The sequence below is a fragment of the Arachis duranensis genome, chromosome 3 (genome assembly GCF_000817695.3).
Source record: "Arachis duranensis cultivar V14167 chromosome 3, aradu.V14167.gnm2.J7QH, whole genome shotgun sequence".
NCBI lineage: Eukaryota > Viridiplantae > Streptophyta > Magnoliopsida > Fabales > Fabaceae > Arachis > Arachis duranensis.
In genome coordinates, this window is record NC_029774.3 from 12,864,247 (window position 1) to 12,885,303 (window position 21,057).

At 33.6% G+C, this 21,057-nt stretch overlaps 2 protein-coding genes across 3 annotated transcripts; one reads left to right on the forward strand and one right to left on the reverse strand.

Moving 5' to 3' along the window:
* Positions 1 to 5,734: 5,734 nt before the first annotated feature.
* Positions 5,735 to 6,148, reverse strand: LOC127745444 (protein TRACHEARY ELEMENT DIFFERENTIATION-RELATED 7A-like). The gene has a single exon (XM_052258155.1). The coding sequence runs from the start codon at positions 6,146 to 6,148 to the stop codon at positions 5,735 to 5,737; it is 414 nt and encodes a 137-aa protein (XP_052114115.1).
* A 664-nt stretch (positions 6,149 to 6,812) lies between these two features.
* LOC107477666 (uncharacterized) lies at positions 6,813 to 11,883 on the forward strand. 2 transcript variants are annotated; one of them, XM_016097718.3, is made up of 4 exons: positions 6,813 to 6,970; positions 7,394 to 7,666; positions 8,820 to 9,067; positions 11,233 to 11,883. In XM_016097718.3, the coding sequence occupies exons 2-4, from the start codon at positions 7,417 to 7,419 to the stop codon at positions 11,593 to 11,595; spliced, it is 861 nt and encodes a 286-aa protein (XP_015953204.1). In that variant the 5' UTR covers positions 6,813 to 6,970; positions 7,394 to 7,416; the 3' UTR covers positions 11,596 to 11,883. The 2 variants fall into 2 exon arrangements, with proteins under 2 accessions (XP_015953204.1, XP_052115672.1); XM_052259712.1 differs by having other exon boundaries at positions 6,813 to 6,953.
* Positions 11,884 to 21,057: the final 9,174 nt, after the last annotated feature.

The window sequence follows — 21,057 nt, forward strand, 5'->3', positions numbered from 1 at the left end:
AAATGCATCAGGCAATTCATTTGCTATTCTTTGCAAATGTATAATCTTTTGAACTTCCAGTTCACATTACCCTGATCGAGGATCTAAATGCATCAACGCTGACGCATTCCAATTTAGTTCCTTTTCAGGAAGCTTATTCTCTCCCCTAATGTTGGAAAATTTGATTCATCAAAATGACAATACGCAAACAAGGCTTTAAATACATCTCCAGTTTGTATCTCAAGATACCTCACTATAGATGGAGAATCATATCCAACATATATCCCCAATTTTCTTTGGGGTCCCATTTTGGTGTGATTAGGTGGTGCAATGGGAACATATATCGTACACCCAAATATTCTTAAATGGGAGACATTTGGATGCTGGCTAAAAGCTAATTGCAAAGGAGAGAACTGATGGTAACTCGTTGGCCTCAAACGAATAAGTGCTGCAGCATGTAAAATAGCATGCCCCCAAACCGATATTGGAAGATTTATTCTCATAAGTAAGGGTCTAGCAATTAATTGGAGGCATTTAATAAGTGATTCTGCTAACCCATTTGTGTGTGAACATGAGCTACTGGATGTTCAACATTTATACCATTAGCCATACAATAAGCATCAAAAGCTTGGGAAGTAAATTCACCAGCATTATCAAGACGAATTGCTTTGATTGGATTCTCTAGAAATTGTGCTTTTAATCGAATAATTTGAGCCAGTAATCTCGCAAATGCCAGGTTGCGAGAAGATAATAAGCACACATGTGACCATCTCGAAGATGCGTCTATTAGGACCATAAAATGTCTAAAAGATCCACATGGTGGATGAATAGGTCCACATATATCACCTTGAATCCTTTCTAGGAATTCAGGGGACTCAAATCCAATCTTTACTGGTGATAGCCTTAAAATTAACTTTCCCTGAGAACATGCAGCACAACAAAATTCACTAGTTTTAAGAATCTTCTGGTTCTTTAGTGAATGTCCATGAGAGTTTTCAATAATTCTCCTCATCATGGTTGTTCCCGGATGACCCAATCGATCGTGCCAAGTTATGAACTTATTTGAGCTAGTAAACTTCTGATTTACAATGGCATGTGATTCAATTGCACTAATCTTGGTATAATACAACCCAGATGAAAGAGAGGGTAATTTTTCTAATATAACTTTCTTATTAGAATCATGAGTTATGATACATAAGTACTCATGATTTCCCTCATTCATAGTCTCAATATGATATCCATTTCGGCGAATATCTTTAAAGCTCAACAAGTTTCTTCGAGACTTGGTAGACAACAGTGCATTATTTATTATGAATTTTGTTCCTCCAGGAAACAAAATTATAGCTCTTCTGAAGCCTTCTATCACATTGTCTGAGCCAATAATAGTATTAACACATTCTTCTTTTGGCACCAGATGGGTAAAATATATATCATTTTTGAGAATAGTGTGCGAAATTGCACTATCCGCAAGGCATACATCTTCATTACATATCCTTGTCATTCTCTTCAAAGACAAATAATAATAAAATGAGTAGTATGCACAGTTAAATTGAATACTTGATCGGAATTATTTTTCTAAGAAATACTGTACATAAAAATAATGTCATATACTACATTTTATTTTAAAACATGATACATTTAATAATTTCAAAATTCATAAACATTAATATTTCATTATTTATATACATCATATTTGAAACTTAAATACATAAAAAAATAAAACTTAACAATAAGTTCTTACATTATTTATTTACATAGATACTTCACAATCCCACATATTAACTATTCCATCATTGATCAAATGACCAATATTTCCTTCAGGATCCTCAAAGAAATCAGATATATCATAATGAGTGGTGGAGTTCTCAGCATCATTTGAAACAAAATTTGTTTCCTTTCCTTTGTCATCCTTTTTCAAAGATGCCTGGTAAAGATCGACTAGGTGCCTTGGGGTACAACAGGTACGTGACTAATGGCCCTTTCCACCACAACGGAAACACTTATCCTCTGTTGATTTATTCTGCCTGATATTTCTTTCTTTATCCCACTTCTGGTGAGATCCTCTCTTTTGAACATAATTCTTTTTCCTTCCATAATTCTTCTTATTATTAAAACCTTGCCATTTACCTCTTCTGGGGTAATTTGCCACATTTACTTCAGGAAATAGGGCAGCGCCAGCTGGGCGTGTTTCATGATTTTTCAATATCAACTCATTGTTGCGTTCAGCAACAAGAAGGCAAGAAATTAACTCAAAATATTTTTTAAACCCTTTCTCTCGATACTGCTGCTGCAGGAGCACATTCGAGGCATGGAAGGTTGAGAAAGTTTTCTCCAACATATCATGATCAGTTATTTTTTTCCCACACAATTTCATTCGTGAGGTGATTCGAAACATTGCAGAATTATATTCATTTATAGATTCAAAATCTTGTAAACGCAAATGCGTCCATTCATATCGGACTTGAGGAAGTATCACCGTTTTCTGATGATTATACCTTTCTTCAAGGTCTTTCCAAAGATCTGCAGGATCTTTTAATGTAAGATATTCATTTTTCAATCCTTCGTTAAGATTATGACAAAGAAAAATAATGGCTTTAGCTTTATCCTTCTGGGATGCATTATTTTCAGCCTTAATGGTATCTCCAAGATCCATTGAATCAAGATGGATTTCAGCATCTAATATCCATGATAAATAATTGTTTCCAGATATATCAAGAGCATTGAATTCAAGATGAGAGAGTTTCGACATAATGAAAATTTGTTACCTGAGTCTTCCTAAAAATTTGATCAGAGTCTCGTGCTGATAACGTGTTGTAAAATAAATAAAATATATATTAAATATAAAATAAAGATGTATACATAGAAGACTCTAGTATTAAAATAATTAACTCAATAATGATCTATATATATATATATATATATGTTGTAATGTGTATATATATATAAAGATAGAAAGGAGTATAAAAAGTAAAGAGAGAGAGAATTGCATAAATATATATATAAAGATAGAAAGGAGTATAAAAAATAAAGAGAGAGATAATAGCATTTGCTTTTTGTTTTTTTATTATTGTTGTTGTGTGTAAAAACTATTTGCCTCGTCCATGCTTTTATAGGCAAATAAATTCAACTTTTCAAACTATATTAATTGCTTTGTCATGTGAATTGTTCCTTTTAGCATAGAAAAAATAAGCCTTCTATGGTCATCCATTCTTATCGTAACACTAAAGTCATTTTTAGAAGATATATATTTAATAATTAATAATTAGTTCTTTTTGTCGCATTTTTAAATTTTTAGTAGAATTATTTGTTATTAACATTTTTTAGAGTTATTTTTGTCAACGATGTAAACTTTCGAGTACTATTTTAGTAGTTTACTATTAAAAAAAACGAAAAATCACAAACTTTTATAAGGCTACTATCTTCCATCTTCCTTTAGGCTAACATATTTCTTATGAGAGGTAGCAAAACGGGTTCAATCCGTCGAGCCGACCCGCTAAACCCGCTAAAAAAGACGGGTCGGACTAGGTTTTGGAGTCCGCCAAGTTAAAAAAATCCGTCAAACTCGCACCGCCTAATTGGCGGGTATTAGTGGGGCGGGGGCGGTCCACCGGGCCGAATTTTTTTTATTAAATAAAAGAGTGATTATTATTATTATTATAAAATTAATAATTATAGAATTTTCAAACTTTTTTTTTGTTTTTATTTTTATTTTTCTTTTAGTTATTAACTTTATTTATTTTATTTTACAATTTCGTATATTTGCTTAAATTATGTGACTTAATTTTTAAAATAAGATGATTCTATTGACATATATTATTTTAAACAATTTTATTGAAGTTAAAAATAAAAAAATAGTAAAAAAATTATATTATAATTTTACTATTTTTTACTTGTATTTGATTTTTTAATTATTATTTTTTAGTTAATTTTAATGAATTTTATTTTTCAAAAAAAAAAAGAGTCAAGCGGGCTAGCTCGCTGACCCGCCAATCCGCCATAATGCCACCCATATTTCTTATCACCATTTGTGGTAATTATTTTATGAAAAAGAATAGAGGACCAACTAGTGGTGCAACTAACTAGAAAAAAAATATTTAAATTTGAAACAACACCAAAAAGAGTTACCCTAATTTTACTTTTTCTCCAACTCACAGTTAAAAAAGCAACCACATAAACCCTAATCCTTCCATCCACCATCAGTATATGCCGCCCCAGCCGTCTTCCACCTTCATAGTCGCGCTACCTGAAGTTGTCATTGATCGTCGCATGACCACTGTCTGTGACGCCATCCAACATCCAAAACGACGAATCACTTAACGCGAAGAAGCCTGCCGCACCAGCAACATCGCCGCATGATAGAATGGCGTTGTCCGTCGTGTCGCGTTGTGACAAAAATAATCCAGGCGCAACGCCTTACGCAGGCAACGGGAAGACAGCGGCACTCGCCCGATGAATGCACGAAAGAGAGTTGCTGCTCATCCATCGTCAACCACCCTTTGAACCGCACGCTGCACCGGCGAGAGAGAGTACAACGCCGTGCGCCGCCAACCTAGCCAATGAGCTCCTCCCCCCGGCATTGGTAACTAATCCTCTAAAACGTTGAAGTCCTTGTTTTTTCCTCTGCCATGTAAACAAACTCCCAAAATGTTTTTCTTCTTGGTTTTGGATTATTTTTCTCCTAAGTTTCATATTTTTTCTTCATATTTTGGATTTTTTTTATTTTGAATTTTTTTTATAGTTTTAGATGTTTCTTCCTTAATTTACGAATGTTCTTTCTCTAATTTTTTTTGGATGTTTTATTTTGTTAGGTTTTGAAATTTTTAAAATAATTTTAAATATCTCGTTTTTGTTAAGTTTTAGATGGTTTTTTTTTAATGTTTTGGATTTTTTTATTAAAATGATTTTAGAATTTTTCAAATAATTTTTAAAAAATTTAAAATAATTTTGGATATTTGTTATCATTTAGTTTTAGATATTATTTGGTTTTAGATTTTTTATGTTGAATATCTTTTTATTAGAATTTAGATGTTTTTCATTATAATTTAAATTGATATTTTTTTCAAAAAAACAAATTCAAAAAATAAAAATTAATAGTTGACTGTAGTTAACTGTAGCCTTTGTTGATTACTTGACGAGATTCATATTTTTTATTAGGATAAATACCAAATCGATATCCGAAAGATTATGGCGTTGACAGAATGGTACCTAATTTTTGTTTTTGAAAAAATGGTCCCTAAAATATTTTAAAATTTGACAAGCGTGTTCCTGAACTCGCCGAAGCAAATCTCCAACAAGCACAATGCTGACATGGCCACCGTATTTTAGTGGCCTGACAAATCACCCTCCAAACCCTAATCCCTCCCTCTCCAACACAGACTCCCTCTCCATCTCCCTCCCCATCGCAGCCTTCCCCCTACCCAACGCAACCCCTCCCTCTCCCTCTCCCTCCCCATCGCAGCACCCTTTTCCTCTCCTTCCCCATCCTCATTCTCTCTCCCTTCCCATCACAGCCCCTCCCCAACGCATACTCCCCTTCCCTCCCTCAACATCATCACTCGCAACAACAACAACCTCAACATCAACAGCAACAGCAACCTCCACCACTCGCAGCAACAATAATCTCAACGGCAAGAACACCATCAAGGACCACCGCCACCACAATCGGAGCCACAACAAGGTCTGGAATAGCCACATCCCCTCAGCACCTCAATTGTGCTGCTCCTCTGCACATATAACCGCCTTTGAAACAAGAAAATCAGAAACGAAGCAACGTTTTTAATTGGACAGCAAGGTCCGTTGATCCTGCCAACGAAGAATGGAAACCATCAGCGGAAGCAGCAGCGTTGGCCTGAGGCTGAGTGGCAGCGGTGTCCTGCGACGTATGCAACGGAGAGGAAGGAGGAGAAGTGCGACGGAAAGGGTTAACACACCGGGTTTTAGGTACTTGTGGAAGTTGTGGTGGTGTTGAGGGAGGGAAGGGAGAGTCTGCATTAGGGAAGGGAGAGGGAGGGGGAGTGTGCGTTGGGGAGGGGCTGCAGTGGGGAGGAAGAGGGAAGGGAGAAGGCTGCGATGGGGAGGGAGATGGAAGGAGAGTCTGCGTTGGGGAGGAAGGGATTAGGGTTTGGGGGTAGTTTGCTAGGTCACTAAAATACGGTGGCCATGTCAGCATTGTGCATGCCGGAAATTTGCTCCGATAACCTCAGGAACACGCTTGTCAAATTTTAAAATCTTTTAGGGACTATTTTGTTAATAGCAAAAATTAAGTACCATTTTGCGAGCGTCAAAATCTTTCGGATACTGATTTAGTATTTATCTCTTTCTATTAACTTGTTTAATGTTTATCTAATTTTTTAATTTTATATTTATTTCTTTTAAATTAATCATATTATTATATTATACACCATTTTAAAAATCAATATTAAAGGCCAAAATATTATTTATTAATTATAATATATTTTTTCTATAATTATTTAATATTTTAAAAAATATTTAAAATATAATAAATGTAAACTAATTAATAAATTATTAAAATTTTAAAATAATAATTAATTTAACTTAAAAGATTTAAAAACACTTATTGTAAAAAAATTAAATAAAATCTTATATAATTATTTAATTATAACAAAATTTATTAATTTAACTAGTAATTTAAAAATTGAATATACTATTATTTTTATTTACTAATAAATTGTAACTCAAATAATATAATAGTTTTTTCATATTCACTTATAGAAGTGACTGGATTCGATTATTCGAATTCCACCCCTAACTTAAAAAGATAAAATACTACTACTCCCACTTATTAGTGCATCTTATTATAATTTTATTTTTTAGAAACTAAAATAAAATCGCATTAGCAACGATAAAAACGGCTTCGTGCCTTCTTCCTCGGTTCCTTCCTCCATCGTGATTAGGGTTTTTTTAGGGTTTCAGTTGGCTCTCATTTCTTCACCTACGCTTCACTTGTTTTTCAGGTCACTCTTTTGATTCGGTACGCTAATCTTGATGATATATATATATACTGCGGGTGTTCTAGTCCTGTGTTCTCCATTCAACGATTGATTCTTTATATTTTTTAAAGATTTTTTAAATCCAACTTTATCGCGTCCCATCAAAATTGCAGCTTGCAGAACTTTTGTCACAACAGTGAGCTGTTATTTAGCATGGTTTAGCACTTTTCTTGAATTTATATTGCTTGATACTGTAACAGAAATCAAATCCTTATTTCGTTTAATGGGCACTATGGTGTCAATCTGATCCATCTAACCGTAGTGTAAGAAATGCTTACACCATTTTTTTTTGTCATTCTTTTAAAACTAAATAATTGCATAGCTTTATTCATATGATTGCACTTTGCAGTGTTGGATATGAGGTTATTTAAGTGATTGATTTTTGTGGCTTTGGTGTGTTGTAGGTTGTGTACATAGGTGTTGGTTAATGATGAGGCGGCAAGGGGGGCGATATGGTGATCCGTCTGCCAATACTTATGTTGCTGCTCAGATGCATCATCATGTGGGTGGTGGTCAAAGGATGGAAACCAAGCCTGATGATTTTGAGGGACGGCTAGAGGCCTTTACGCCCGAGCGAGAGAATCCTTATGCAAATTCTAAGCCTGAGGGTCAGTGGAGATGGGAAGTGGATGAATCAAAGATGTCAAATTCAATGGCTTCTCGAATGTATAATGAAGGCAAGATCTATTTACCACCATTTTAGCTTCTTTATTCACATGCATATTCTCTCCTTTGTTAACGCAGTTAAGTGTTGCATTTGGATTGAAAAGAATTCTATATTGCAAACTTAGGAAGTTCTTCTTGTGGACACAAATATGTAATGTTTTAACTGCTTCATGGTTACAAAGTATTGATAGCTAAATCTTTTAGTGAACCCATTAGTAAATTATCAAAGTATGGCTAGTTATTGAGATCCCTATCTTTTTCCTTTGCCAAGGTTAATATATACGATATTTTTGTCATGAATCATGAATTGTTTCGAATAGTCAAATATTCGTCATCTCAAAGTAAGAAGTTTGCTTCATAGGGGTGGTTTGATTGGTTTCACTAGAAAAAGTAAGACCTACAACACAGCCATAAAAGGAGCCAAGTTTGTATGATATAGATGTTGCTTTTTCATGTAATGGACATGATAACAACTAGGAGAAAATATAACATATTATGACACTATTTTTTGGTACATAACTACTTATCACAAAATGCGTTGATTTTTATTTATTTATTTATTTTTTGGCGCTTTTTTTGTTTGGGGGCAGGGGGTTGGGGGAATGGGAGAAATCATATTAGTATTAGATGATGATGACAACGATGATATTAATAATATATATAAAAAGATTCAAAGATAATAATATATTGTGACATTGTGTAGTTATCTGGAACAATTTGGTTATGCTATTTTAATATAATACTACATGCTTTACAAATATATATAAACAAAAAGTAAAAATTGATATAAATTTTTCTAAATAATTTTTGGAAAGGAAAGTAAAGATGAGAGAGAACTCTTCTCTTCTCTCTGTTCGTAATAGAGATAGATAAACTCAGTAATTGGATTACAAATTTCTGAAGTATAGGTTGGGTTCAAGTTGACGTGTTACTTCTAACTAGAAAAATTGCCTGTTTTGGTAAACATATTAGAAGAGCCGTTACTGGTTAATACAGTTTTAGTAAAACCACTGGTTTAGCTTATAAGTTTGTTACAATGGTAGTCTTCTTGAGCAAAAATTGTCACAGTTTGTAAACACACATGGCAATGGCTTTCGATTTATATAATGGTTATGGTTTTCAAACTGCTGATCTTAGGGGAACCATTACATCCTTCTAGTGTAGGTCAAGGGGGTGATGCTTCAAGGTCCTATTTTCAAGGGCAGAGACCTGATCCTAAGTTGGCTTTGCAGAACCAGAGCAACAATGATTCCCGATCCCAGGCTCATGAAAAGGATATGGATGTTGGATATGAAGGAAATCATTTATCTCGGAGTTTTGAAGGTCTTGAACAGAGTTTTCATGATGACATTATTAAACTAGCCAAAGAACTGAATGATGCCGAAGATGCAGAACATGCTCGCCACAGAGAGGTTAGTGTAACCTTTCTCTTGTTTTCTTCCATTTTCTTACCGTATTACTTCATCATCATGGTGCACTCTTGATAGAATGAATCCAGAATCCACTAGGACTTTTGGCACTGTGAAAAGGGGTGAAACATAGTTTGCCGTTTGGAGTCTAAAGTGCTTAGTGAGTATTTATAGTAGTATAAAGTTTATAAACTAATGATAATAAATTCATGAATAATATTATTGACATTATGTTCAACTTACATACTATATTACTATCAAATTATTATGTTCAAGTCTTCAAAATATACTATATTACTATCAAATTGTATTCTTATATATGAAACTTATTCTTTGAAACTATGGGGTTTTTAGATAGGGAAGAAGGAAGGAGAGAAGGAAAGACTGGAATATTGTGACAAGAACTCTGATGATTATGTTGTGATGTGTTACAAGAGAGAAGCACTAATATCAAAATGTATGAAAATAATCATAAAATAATAGTAGATATCAAAACCGATCCTAAAAGATAGAGATATTCTTTGATGTATTAGATATGAGAAAGGTCTGATGGGATATTCTCTTGTTTCCAACATATTCCTAATGTTCATTTTAAAAACCTGCCTTGCTTTAACTTGACAATCTAACTGACAAAATACATGTTTACCTGTCAGAGATTTGAATACTCTAGCTTTGTTAGAGGTCATATTACACATGTTTTTGTGCAACTGTGTTCTTTATTAAATCTATAAAAGTTTAGTGTCCTTCACTGAAGTCATAATGTAATTATGTGGAAGGGGAAAAAAAGCTTCCAGCAGTGTGGTTGAGACTGAAGGAGGTGCGAGTTGGGGCTGTGATTAGAAAGAGAGAGGGCTCGAGTGGGGAATTCTCAATTCCATTTGAACGAGGGAACCACCACCTCAGAACGCGAAGGTGCCGCCCAAGCCTCCTTTTCCCCAAAAGGGGGTTTAGGCTTTGGCATCTCTTGTTCTGTTGTTGTCTTCTTCCTCTTCCTCCTCCTCCACTAAATCCTTTACCAATCCTCTTTCTATTGTGAATTGAGCTTTTCCCCACTATGACAGATCCATTATAATTACACTTGATATGAGCCCCTTTCCCTCCATCTTTCTCTATGCTTTTCTATTGTTTTTATTTTATTTTATTTATTAGTTCAAGGTTTGGGAAGCAGCCACTGATGAGTAATTATTAGATTAGGTTGTCTATATTACTCCCTTTGGGTGCAGCCCTTTCCCGGATCCTGTGTTAACGTGGGATGCTTGTGCATCGGGCTTCCCTTAGTTCAAGGTTTGGGGTTTCTGCATTGATTTTATTTTGCACGGGAAAAGCATGTTTACTTGTTGGAGTCTCGGTGTTCACAGAGAAAGCTTACCTGCTTATTTTATTTTCTGATGAACATGGCACCCTTTTCTGTGCTTCTACATAAAATGAGGAACTGCTTTTAAGGGGAATATGGCGGGTTTGATTTGATTGGGAAGCGACCAGATAACCATATGGATGCTATCTATAGGCAACGAGCTTTTCCCATCTCACTCGTCTACTGATTGCATCCCACATTTCTTTGTTCTCAATTATACAAAAATATTTAAAAATTCATAATAAAAAATTGAAATTCCAGAATAAAAACATTTTGTTTTGGCTAGTTCTGCACAGCCTTTGGCAGTCTGTTTATTTAATACCCTGAACTTAGAGTGATTCTGCAAAAACTGGATTTATATAAACTTATACACTTAATACAGTATTAACTAACCTTTTGGGTACTGTTGGATCTTGATATTGTATCTTCACTCTGTGACTGTTATCCATTTTGATATCATTGGACTGTGCAATGTTTGTTTATGAACAGCATCATTATTATCATTTTCTTAAAATCTGAGTTACGTTCATCTGTCAACTATTTCCGGCACCAAGTCTATTGCTGCCGCCTGAACCTCCTATGCTTTGAATTGCTAATGAAATAAATGCGATCATGTTGAGACTGGATATTAAAAGCACGCAGTGGCAGCATGACTGAAATGATTTTATTTGTTGAATAAGTAATTTAAGAAATACTTATTATGTGAAACTTGAATCGGTATTTCTTGCAAATTGTTTAGCATGGCTGAATTAATGCCATGTTTCTCTAAATTCTGTTGAGCTTTAACAAAGTTCCCCGCATTCTTAATTTTCAGAAAATAAATGCAATCAATACACAGTACGAGGAAAAACTGGCCGCACTCCGGGCCCTTCATGCTAGTCGGAGAGCCGAATTTCTTCAAAGGGAATCGCATGCGAGACAACAGAAGTACCAACAGAACATAAGGGATCCATACCCCAGCAGCGCCATGGCTTCTAGAGACCCTCAGGGTGGTTACAATACTGTTAATGCTTCAGCTGCTGGCGGAGAAGCACAGCGAGGATATTCTGCGGAACACTTCATTCCTTACAGAGAGAGGGCTCGGTTTCTCGGTGGCTCCAGAGATCAAGGATTTGAGACTAGAAGCCAATTTCCAGGAGGGCGAGTCTACGACACTGGTTCGCGCTACTACAATTGAGTTTTGATCCCAAATATTCAACTTGGATTTTCAAATGTTGAATTTTCTTGACATGAAAGCTACCTCATTGTACCTTTTTTATTACACTTGTTTGTGGAAATTAACGTTTCTTGGTAGCTAAGAATCAAAATTTGGAGAGGCACACGTTTTTTATTGTCATATGCATGCACTGTCAAAGGTGAATATTGTGTCTCTAAGGCACCTTTGAGTTTGTATGATTCATAATATATTAATGTACCTTGTAATCAAATGATTAAAGATTCAATAACGTATCATTGCAATTATTCACTTTGATGCACCATAACACCACCTATCACCCCCTAAGCTCCTTATATCTGTTATAACTTCGAAGTAAATGTATATGATCATAATTTATAAACCGAAAGGATAATGATATATTTAATTGGTACGTTTGATATTGACAGGATAAGGCCTTATTGTATATGATTTAGTAAATTTTTTAGTTTAATTTTGATGTATCAGTAAATTTATTATTCATGTTAATAATAGCATCGGTGTAGCGAAAAGTACGGACATTGTATTAGGAGTATTATCATCGGCGTCGTCATAAAGTAGTGTAATACTAAAACCCTATATCCAGCTTGTCACAAGCCACACATTACGGCACCTTCGAGGTTTGCAATTTATATTAAAATAAAATGATGTATTTGGAAGATACGTGATAAACTAAAAAGTAATAATTGCATGAATTTTATTTATTAAAATAAATAATTTGTAACATTTTTATTAAAATGTATCTTATATCATATTTTATTTACAGATAAACAAATTAATATTATACATATTTTGTTTACACTATAATAAGATACAAAATAATATGAGCATATTACGTTTATATATGTGGTGTGTAAGACTTTTATTTTGTTTATAATATAAATAAAATACGTATAGAATTATTTGGTGGTGTATAGCGCTCTTATTAATTGATTGAATTTTTGGGTGAGAATTCTCCAAAAATATCCATACTGTGTATTATAGGTGGCTGTGAATCTTTATAAGATGTTTTGTTAAAATATCAATGACATTTTGCTTTCCATAATTAAAATAATATTTTTTATAAAACATCAATAACATTTTTTAATAATTAAAAATATTTTTATAACAAAACGTCAATAATATTTTATATTATTACTATAATAATATAAAAATTTAACCTGATTAAATGTCCTCGTATTTTACACTAAAATTATTCATATATAAAAAATTTAAGCACAAAAATATCATAAGTTAGAAAAAATAATATTAAGGAGCTAATATTTTTTTATCAATATTAACAAACTTTTTAGAATTATTTTATTTTTTCTAAATACTGTATCTTAAATTATAAATTCTTAATCTTAAGTCTTAAATTATAAATCTTAAATTCTCCAAAGAATAAAAAAGTTAGAATTAAAAACAACTATCTAATATTCACTAGAGTATATGTCATTTTCGATTTATGATCATTTACTCAAAACACAAAGTGTTCCTCCACAATTGAAAAATTTTTAATTAGTCTCTAACCATCTAAATGATTGGTTGCTACTTGCTACTAAACTAAGTGGTCCCTGTTACTGGACTAAATGACTCCTAATATATCAGTAGTTTACTGTTTACAGGAATCGTGTTGAGTTAAGAAATTAACTAAATTAATTAGTGATGACAAATATTATTTTTGGGTAAAATAAATAATTAATATTAATTAGTATATGTTGCTAATTATTTATTGATGCAGACCAAAACCAAAATAAAAGCAAGCAGCCTAAACTGAATGGAATCAAGATACAAGGCTGGCGGAGTATAAAGTAATAAAAGCCCAAAAGAAAAACAAAGAAAGAAGACAGATGGGCCAAACGGGCTGCTTAATGGATATCCGATCCAAACCCAAGTTGATTTCAAATCCCTCCAACTTGATCTCACTTCCAAAGCAACGTCTTTCTTTTTCTCTGTCTTAGTCAAATTACAGAACTCAGAAAAAATAAGAAAGAGAGCTTAGTTCCAAAGCTAGTCATGAAAGAAGAAGGAAATAGAAGGTTAAACAAAGAAAGGTAAGGTCTAATCAATTATTTCAAATTATATCAAGAAAAGATAAGAAGCTAAAAGGTAACCCATTTCCTTATACATGCAACACACTTTCTTCTTTTCATCTTCAACTCTCTGCCACTCCGTTTTGAGCTATATGAAAAAGAAGATTTCTGTTCCTCACTGCTGTGTATCTACGGTCACAAGTGATTCTAGGGGACTAAGTAGTTTCTCAATGGCTCAGATTCGGTTTACCATTGGAAGACTTTTGTGGTTGTTGTTTTATGACTTTCGGTCAAGATGGAGAAGTCAGAAGCAAAGTTTCTATTGTGAGGATTAATGGAAAAAAGTGAGACAGTGGGTTGGTGAAACTCAAGACTCAAGAAGTTGACCTAGGAAGAGCAACCAAGCAACATGCAAGGAGATAAAAGAAGATTTTCTGCTCATTCAAAACCAAGGAGAGAAAACCAGAGTTTGGTGAGTTGTGTTTTGCAAAGAAGTTCCTCTACTTGGATAATGCTTTCTTTCAAAGAAGCATTCAGCCAATACTGAAGAACTGAATCTGAGGTTTACAAATCTGGTTTAGCACATAGCAAAGAGGCTGTTGATGAAGTCAATCTCTTTCATGTTTTTACAGATTGTAATGTACTTTTCTATGTTTATCTTTCTGTATTTTCTTGTGTGAAAAGACATATTGAGAGAGCTCAAGTAAAAGCCATGAGTGGAAAAAGGTTGAGTGATACACTTGAGAGAAAAGTCTAGAGTTGTTTTCAGATTTTTTTAGGTATGTCTATGTCTTGTATCTTGTACCTGTGAGGTATCCTTTTCTTAGTTGGGTCAGCACTAAGAGTGAAAAGTTAGGTATTAGCATAGCCAATGTCAAGTTAGGTTAGAACTTGAGTGTGAAAGGATGGGTCAATTATATGGAATTGGCATATGTAATACTTTTAACTATAGTGGAAATTCCTCCATTGTTGTGGAGGAGACTGGACGTAGATTGCATAGCACAAGGCAATCGAACCAGGATACATGCTGGTGTTAGCTTTTCTCTTCTCTGCTGTGTTCTGTTTTCTGATTTTTATGAGATAAAAATAAATTGTCTCATAAATTTTTGCTACTGAATACAAACAGAATCAGAATTAAAAGTTTGTTTTAAAAGATCATAACAGCAACTAAAAGAAATGCATAGATTCAACCCCCTTCTTTAAGCCTACTATAACCTTAAAGTAATTTAAATTGTTAGGACCCATTAAAAATTTTCAAATTATAAAAGAGTGTTTTGTTCTTCAAGCAATTGTCAAAAATTGGAGAAGATATTTATTTTATTGGCTAACTAAAAGTTAGATTCTTATACTTTTCTATTAAAAAAATGACAATTGAGAGTATTAATTTATTTTTTTATTATTTTTAATATTTAAAAAAGTGAAAATTAGATGACATAAATTTATTATTACATAAGACATGTAATATCACATGAACCATGAATTTTTCAATAGTAATTTATTTTAGTTCTCAGATTATCTAAGATTCATAAACCATATGTCAACGGGTACCCAAAAAAAAAAATCACAAATGAAATGTTCATACACAATTAAAAGAATAGAAAATATAAATGTATGATATGTATTCAGGAACCTATACATTCTTTTAATGGTGTGTTGTGAAAATAAAAGAACAACTAATGTTTTATTACAAGGTGAAATTACGCTTAGAAATGCTAGGAATTAAAATTACAAAAAATTTATTAATTATCTGTAAAAGTAAGTCTTACAGGATTTTTGAGGTAGACTTATTTTTTAGAAAAATTAGGTGAAAATTTTTTTTTTTTTTTTTAATATAACTGAGATGATTCATATATAGAGGTATTTTATATTAATCTTGTGTGTATATTGTCTGAGACTTTATCTCCCTATTTATATACGTATTAACTTTACATTTTTAAATTTTATTAATTTAATTCATTTTGAAAACTTTTTTTTGACTGAAAAGTAACAAAAGAACTAATAAAAAAGAGAAAACGAAGAAAAAAGAACTGCTTAAAAAATAGGACAGTCCCACTAAATGCTATTCTCAAACTCCTTCCAAAACAACGGAAGTTCCATTTGGTGAGTATGAGTTCTCAACTTCTCATTGCCGTCTTTGCCATGATGTTCGCCACTTTATTTGCATCTCTCAAGATTAACCTGAAGTCAACACGCCATTTCCAAAACATGATGTCCCTGAATTTTAACACCATAAGATCAACAAAATCAGAGTTATCCTAAAAATTATTGACAAGAGTAAATGCATTCACACAATCTATTTTACAAATAACATCTCTTTGCCCCAAGTCCCAAACTAAAAAATATTCTCTTCGAATAGCAAACAACTCTTCTTGCAAAATATTATGACTCTCAATCGTTCCCAAATAGTTTCATTACCAACTTCTATTCCAAGCTCTACTAACACAGACAAAACTAACATAATCACCAGTACCAGAATAACTTGCATTATAATTAATCTTAAAAGTACCCACCGAAGAGAAAATTCATGAGCAACTAATGGTAGAGGGGATAAAAACTTGTTACAACTCAAAAACATTCCAAAGCTCTTTTTCTAAAGACAAAACCATACTAGTCACTTTATTTAGGGGGGCAAGACTCGTGTGGATGAAAGATCTCATTATTTCTAGAATGTCAAATCCATCATAGACCAGAAAAGAATCTAAAAGGATGCTCTTTGCTATGAAGTAAGAACCAGTTCGCTAAATCCAGAGGTTGACCAGAAATCTTAAAAGCTTGCCAAACTAGCTGAGCTTTCAGACAATCTCGAATACATTGAAAAACCTATTTCTGACCAGAAAAACATCATGAACAGCTGTCCGTCGACGAGATACTCCTCCTGAAACGACAAGCAGTAGTGGACAGAGCATCCCTAAGACAAAGCCAAGCCAAGAATTTATATTTTTCTGGAAAAAGGTGACGCCAAAGCCAAAGTCAATTCCCCTGTTCCTCCCAACCAAACTTCTTACTGAGCCACAAGTAACTACTACGAGAGTCATAAATCTTTGACGTCGCATCAGAACAAGGTGGTAGGCAAGGATGTCCTCCCCGAATAGAAATATAACTCTGCATGCCTGCTGTCACCATGTGAGGTACTCCTGCGTCGGACGAGGATCAGGGTGGCCATTGATGGTCACTGATGAGCGAATTCTTGACGGTTTAGAATTTCACAAATAGATCCTCGTTGCAAGTATAGCTTCTAAACCAACAAATAATCCTTTCATGCAAAAATTTGTTTGTCACAAATACAAACCCTTAAAAATAATAACCGAAGTATTTAAACCTCGGGTCGTCTCTCAAAGGAATTGCAGGAAAGTGTTCTTGCTATTGGTTATGAGTTGTATATTTTGGGGTTTTGAATAAGAGATATGAAAAGTAAATTGCAAGAATTAAAATAAAAACTAAGAAAACTCTTGGCAAGGTTTGGGAACTAGAAGTCCTATCCTCATTATCCTCCTCAATTGTGATATCAATTGTCTATTGCTCCCACTTAGTCAGCCTCTAACTATGAAGAAAAGTCAAGTGGATAAATCAATTTGATTCCTCAAGTCCTAGTCAACTCCTAAGGAAAGACTAGCTTTAGTGGAATTCAAATTAATTAGCAACTTCTAATTATCAATCAACAAAAGCATTAGATAACATCAAGAGTCACTAATTACTCAACCTAAGTCAAGAGGAGAGAATTCTAACTCATAACTAAAAGAAGCATTTCAACAAACACATAGAAGGCAATAAAAGTAAACATCATGAATTGCAAGAATTAAAGAAACTACAACTAATCAAGACAAGAGATCAACAATAGAAAGCTAAAGCAAGCATCAAAGGACATGAAAATAATAAATTGCATTGAAAGAAAATGTAGATCTATAAAAGAATTCATAAACTACAACTAACAATACAAAAGAATTACAAGAGAAGTAGAATGCTACAACCACAAGAGAGCAATTAAAGATGAAAGAGGAAAATCAAAGCAAAAAAGAAGAAGTAAAAGAAGTAGATATAGATCTAAACCTAATCCTAATCCTAGAGAGAAGAGAGAGCTTCTCTCTCTAGAAACTAACTCTAAACTACTTCTCAAACTAAACTATGACTAATTGGTAAAAATGTGTTGATCCCCTTCTAATCCTTCAGTTTAATAGCATCAGAAGTGAGTTGGATTTGGGTCTGGGAAGCTCAGAAATCGCCCCCGGCGGATTAACTTTAATGAGGTCACGTGCGAACATCGACGCATACGTGTGGGTCACGCATACGCGTCGCTTGGCACTTTTGCTTCCACACGTGCGCGTTTTCTGCGCTTGCGCGTGATCTCAGCATCCCAAATCCTTGGTTTCCTATGATTTCTCCACTTGCATGCTTTTCTTCTTCATTCCTTTGATCAATTCCTAGCCTCTCCATCCTGAAATCACTAACAAACACATCAAGGCATCTAGTGGAATCAAAGGTGAATCAAAATTAACAATTAAAGGCCTAAAAAGTATGTTTTCACTATTAAGCACAAAATAAGAGACAATCATGAAACCGTGCTATTTCATTGGATAAATGTGGAAAAAGTGGCTAAAAACTACCCAAATTAAGCACAAAATGTACCATGAAATAGTGGTGCATCAGTCACCAAGTGGTGTACCTAGTAACGTCCCCTAAACAAGTCGTACCAGTCACAATGCACATCGGGTCACCAGGCATCATCTCCCCTCGTCGTCTTAAACAAAAACTCATCGACATTCACCGAATCTGTTGACCTGTGCTGCTACCCCCCGAAATGCCTCTTCACTCTGTCAATATGATAAAATTCTATAAAGTGAAAGCAGACGAGGGGGACAACAGCCCTCCATGTATAAATTTTTCCATCACTAGTAAGCCAGTCAGGCGCAATCTGATGTAACTGAAAATCCTCATATGGTGTCCATCGAAGTTAGGCAAATTGCATTATACAATAATTAGGAACGACTCATCATTGCATGAAATAAAGTAGAAAATAAAACATGTCGTACCTGATCAAAGGTGAGGCCATCGATCCGATGACGTAAAGTCTGGATCCTGCCATCGTGGTGATCTCGACTTTGTTGCCCTAGTTCTGCTAACCTACACACAATAAAAAAATTAACAACAGAAATTAGTTAATTACAATAATTAAATCGTGCCCACTATGTATAAGTTGTTAAATTAAAAAGTAATAACAATAAGTACATACCTAACTACAAGTGGGAATCTAATGACGTTATATCCCACCGGATAAAATGATGGCAACTTATGGTAGATCCAGGAGACAACAAGCGGCATGCAATCCGCAATGTCAGTCACATCATGCCAAGTAGTGATACAGAGTGAGTGGTACAGATGTGCCAGCAATGCAGACCCTCAAGACAACTGACTTCAATGGAGAAAATCCACCAGCAATAACAGCCATCACAAAGAAACAAGTGTAGAAGACTTGTTCGTAAAAAAAATCCTAATAAGCATCATCAAGTAGCACCTGGCGTACTTACGGAGTGTATGTGGATGTGTCTCAGTTGAAATATGTGAAACCCTGCTTCTTAGCCAGGTCATCCTCAGATCGAAGACCTGTTCCCCCCTGGCTGTGGTGGCGGCCTGACGCGAAGTAAATCCGCAACCTACTCTCACGTGGGGTGTCCATGGTATTGCTGGAAGTCTCTGATACAACCCCAATCGGCTCGTTCTCAGTGCATAAACCAAGGTGGTAGGCAACATCTTGAAGCGTAATGCTGATTTCACCCTATGGAAGGTGGAAGCTGTGGGTCTCAGGCCTCCATTGCTCAATAAATGCAGAGATAAAAAAATTGTCAAACATAAAATTTTTTAACTCTATTGCATGCTCAAATTCTGCTTCTTTGATATAAGGTAATAGACTGTCCGGCAGAGGAAACCCAAGGTCATATGGCGTGGCAAGTCTGGTAACAGCAACCGATGTCTTTATAATAGTCGCAATATTTACTCTTGCATATGAATCTCGTCTGAACCATTAATTATGTTTAATAATTATTAAATATTGTAAATCGAGTAAATAAATATCGTTAATAAAATATTATATTTCATACAAATATAATTTTTATTGCTAATGTTCATAGTATTAAATAAAGAAAGGACAATCAAGCAAGATTTAAAAAAATAAATTATTCATGTTGCACAATTTTAACCTGATAATATTTTAGATGACTTTAATCTAATAATAAGTTTTAGCAAAAAATTTTGATCGAACAAATATTTTATTTAAATAATATATTTATTTAATTTAACTAATATATTAATTTATGTTTAGCTATTTTATTTATTTAGCTTAAGTTAAAATTAACTATAAAAATTATTAAAACATATTATAACTAAGTTAATATAGAACTTTTAACTTACCCTACTCAAAATACCTAGTGCATTAACTAAATTAATAAATTTTAAACATCTAAACTAATTATTTACTGAAAATAAAAGAGGAAAAAAATTCCTCAAGATCTAAAACTCCAGCTATGTGCCATATTGCGAGATAATACTCAATTTGGTCCTTAAACTTACATGCGAGTCTCAATTTAGTACCTGAAGTTTCAATTGCTTCTATTTAGTCCCCAAACTTTGTGAACATAACTCATGTTAGTTCTTGAAACAAATTTTGTTCATACAAACGTTAACGGAACACTGTCGTGATAGCCGGATGCCACACTAAGCTTTGTAAAATGATGTCGTTTTGATTTTGGTACTCAAATAACCCAAAAACAACATCTTAAATGATATTTATTAAAATTCTACCTAACAAAATAAGTAATACGATGCCATTTTTGAGCTATTTAAATGTCAAAACCAAAACTGTATCATTTTACAAGTTTTAACGTGACATGTGATAGTCTACAACAGCGCTCTATTAATGTTTTTATACTAAAAATGGTCTCAGGGACTAATATGAGACACGTTTATAAACTTCGAGAACTAAATAGAGGCAATTGAAACTTTAAGGACTAAATTGAGACTCGCGTGTAAGTTTAGGGACTAAATTGAGTATTATCTCGCCATATTGCATTTAGTCTGTTGATGTCTCCGTCACGAACATATTGTGGGGCATAGTTGTTAAAACCGAACCGGTGAGGTTACTGGGTCACTGGGTTACGAGTTCAACCGGTGGGTCACTGGTCGAACCGGTTAATCCGGTATAATTAAATAATTATATAAAATTTAATTATTTTTTATTATAAATACTTTTATTTTATTTTTATAAAAATAATTATCATTTTTAAATTTTAATACTTTATTAATTAATTTATATTTATTTTATTATTCTATTATTATAAATAAAAACTTACATACAGTTAATTTTCATATGAAGTTGATATTTAAAATAGTTAGATGATTTGACAAGTTTAACTAAATATCATCTAATGATTTTCAACTATCAACT

Coding starts and splice junctions, on each gene's coding strand:
- LOC127745444 (XM_052258155.1), bottom strand. CDS start 6,148: ATGCTGACATGGCCACCGTATTTTAGTGACCTAGCAAACTACCCCCAA.
- LOC107477666 (XM_016097718.3), top strand. CDS start 7,417: ATGATGAGGCGGCAAGGGGGGCGATATGGTGATCCGTCTGCCAATACT. Junction 7,667..8,819: donor TTCTCGAATGTATAATGAAG/GCAAGATCTATT, acceptor CTTCTAGTGTAG/GTCAAGGGGGTGATGCTTCA. Junction 9,068..11,232: donor AACATGCTCGCCACAGAGAG/GTTAGTGTAACC, acceptor CTTAATTTTCAG/AAAATAAATGCAATCAATAC.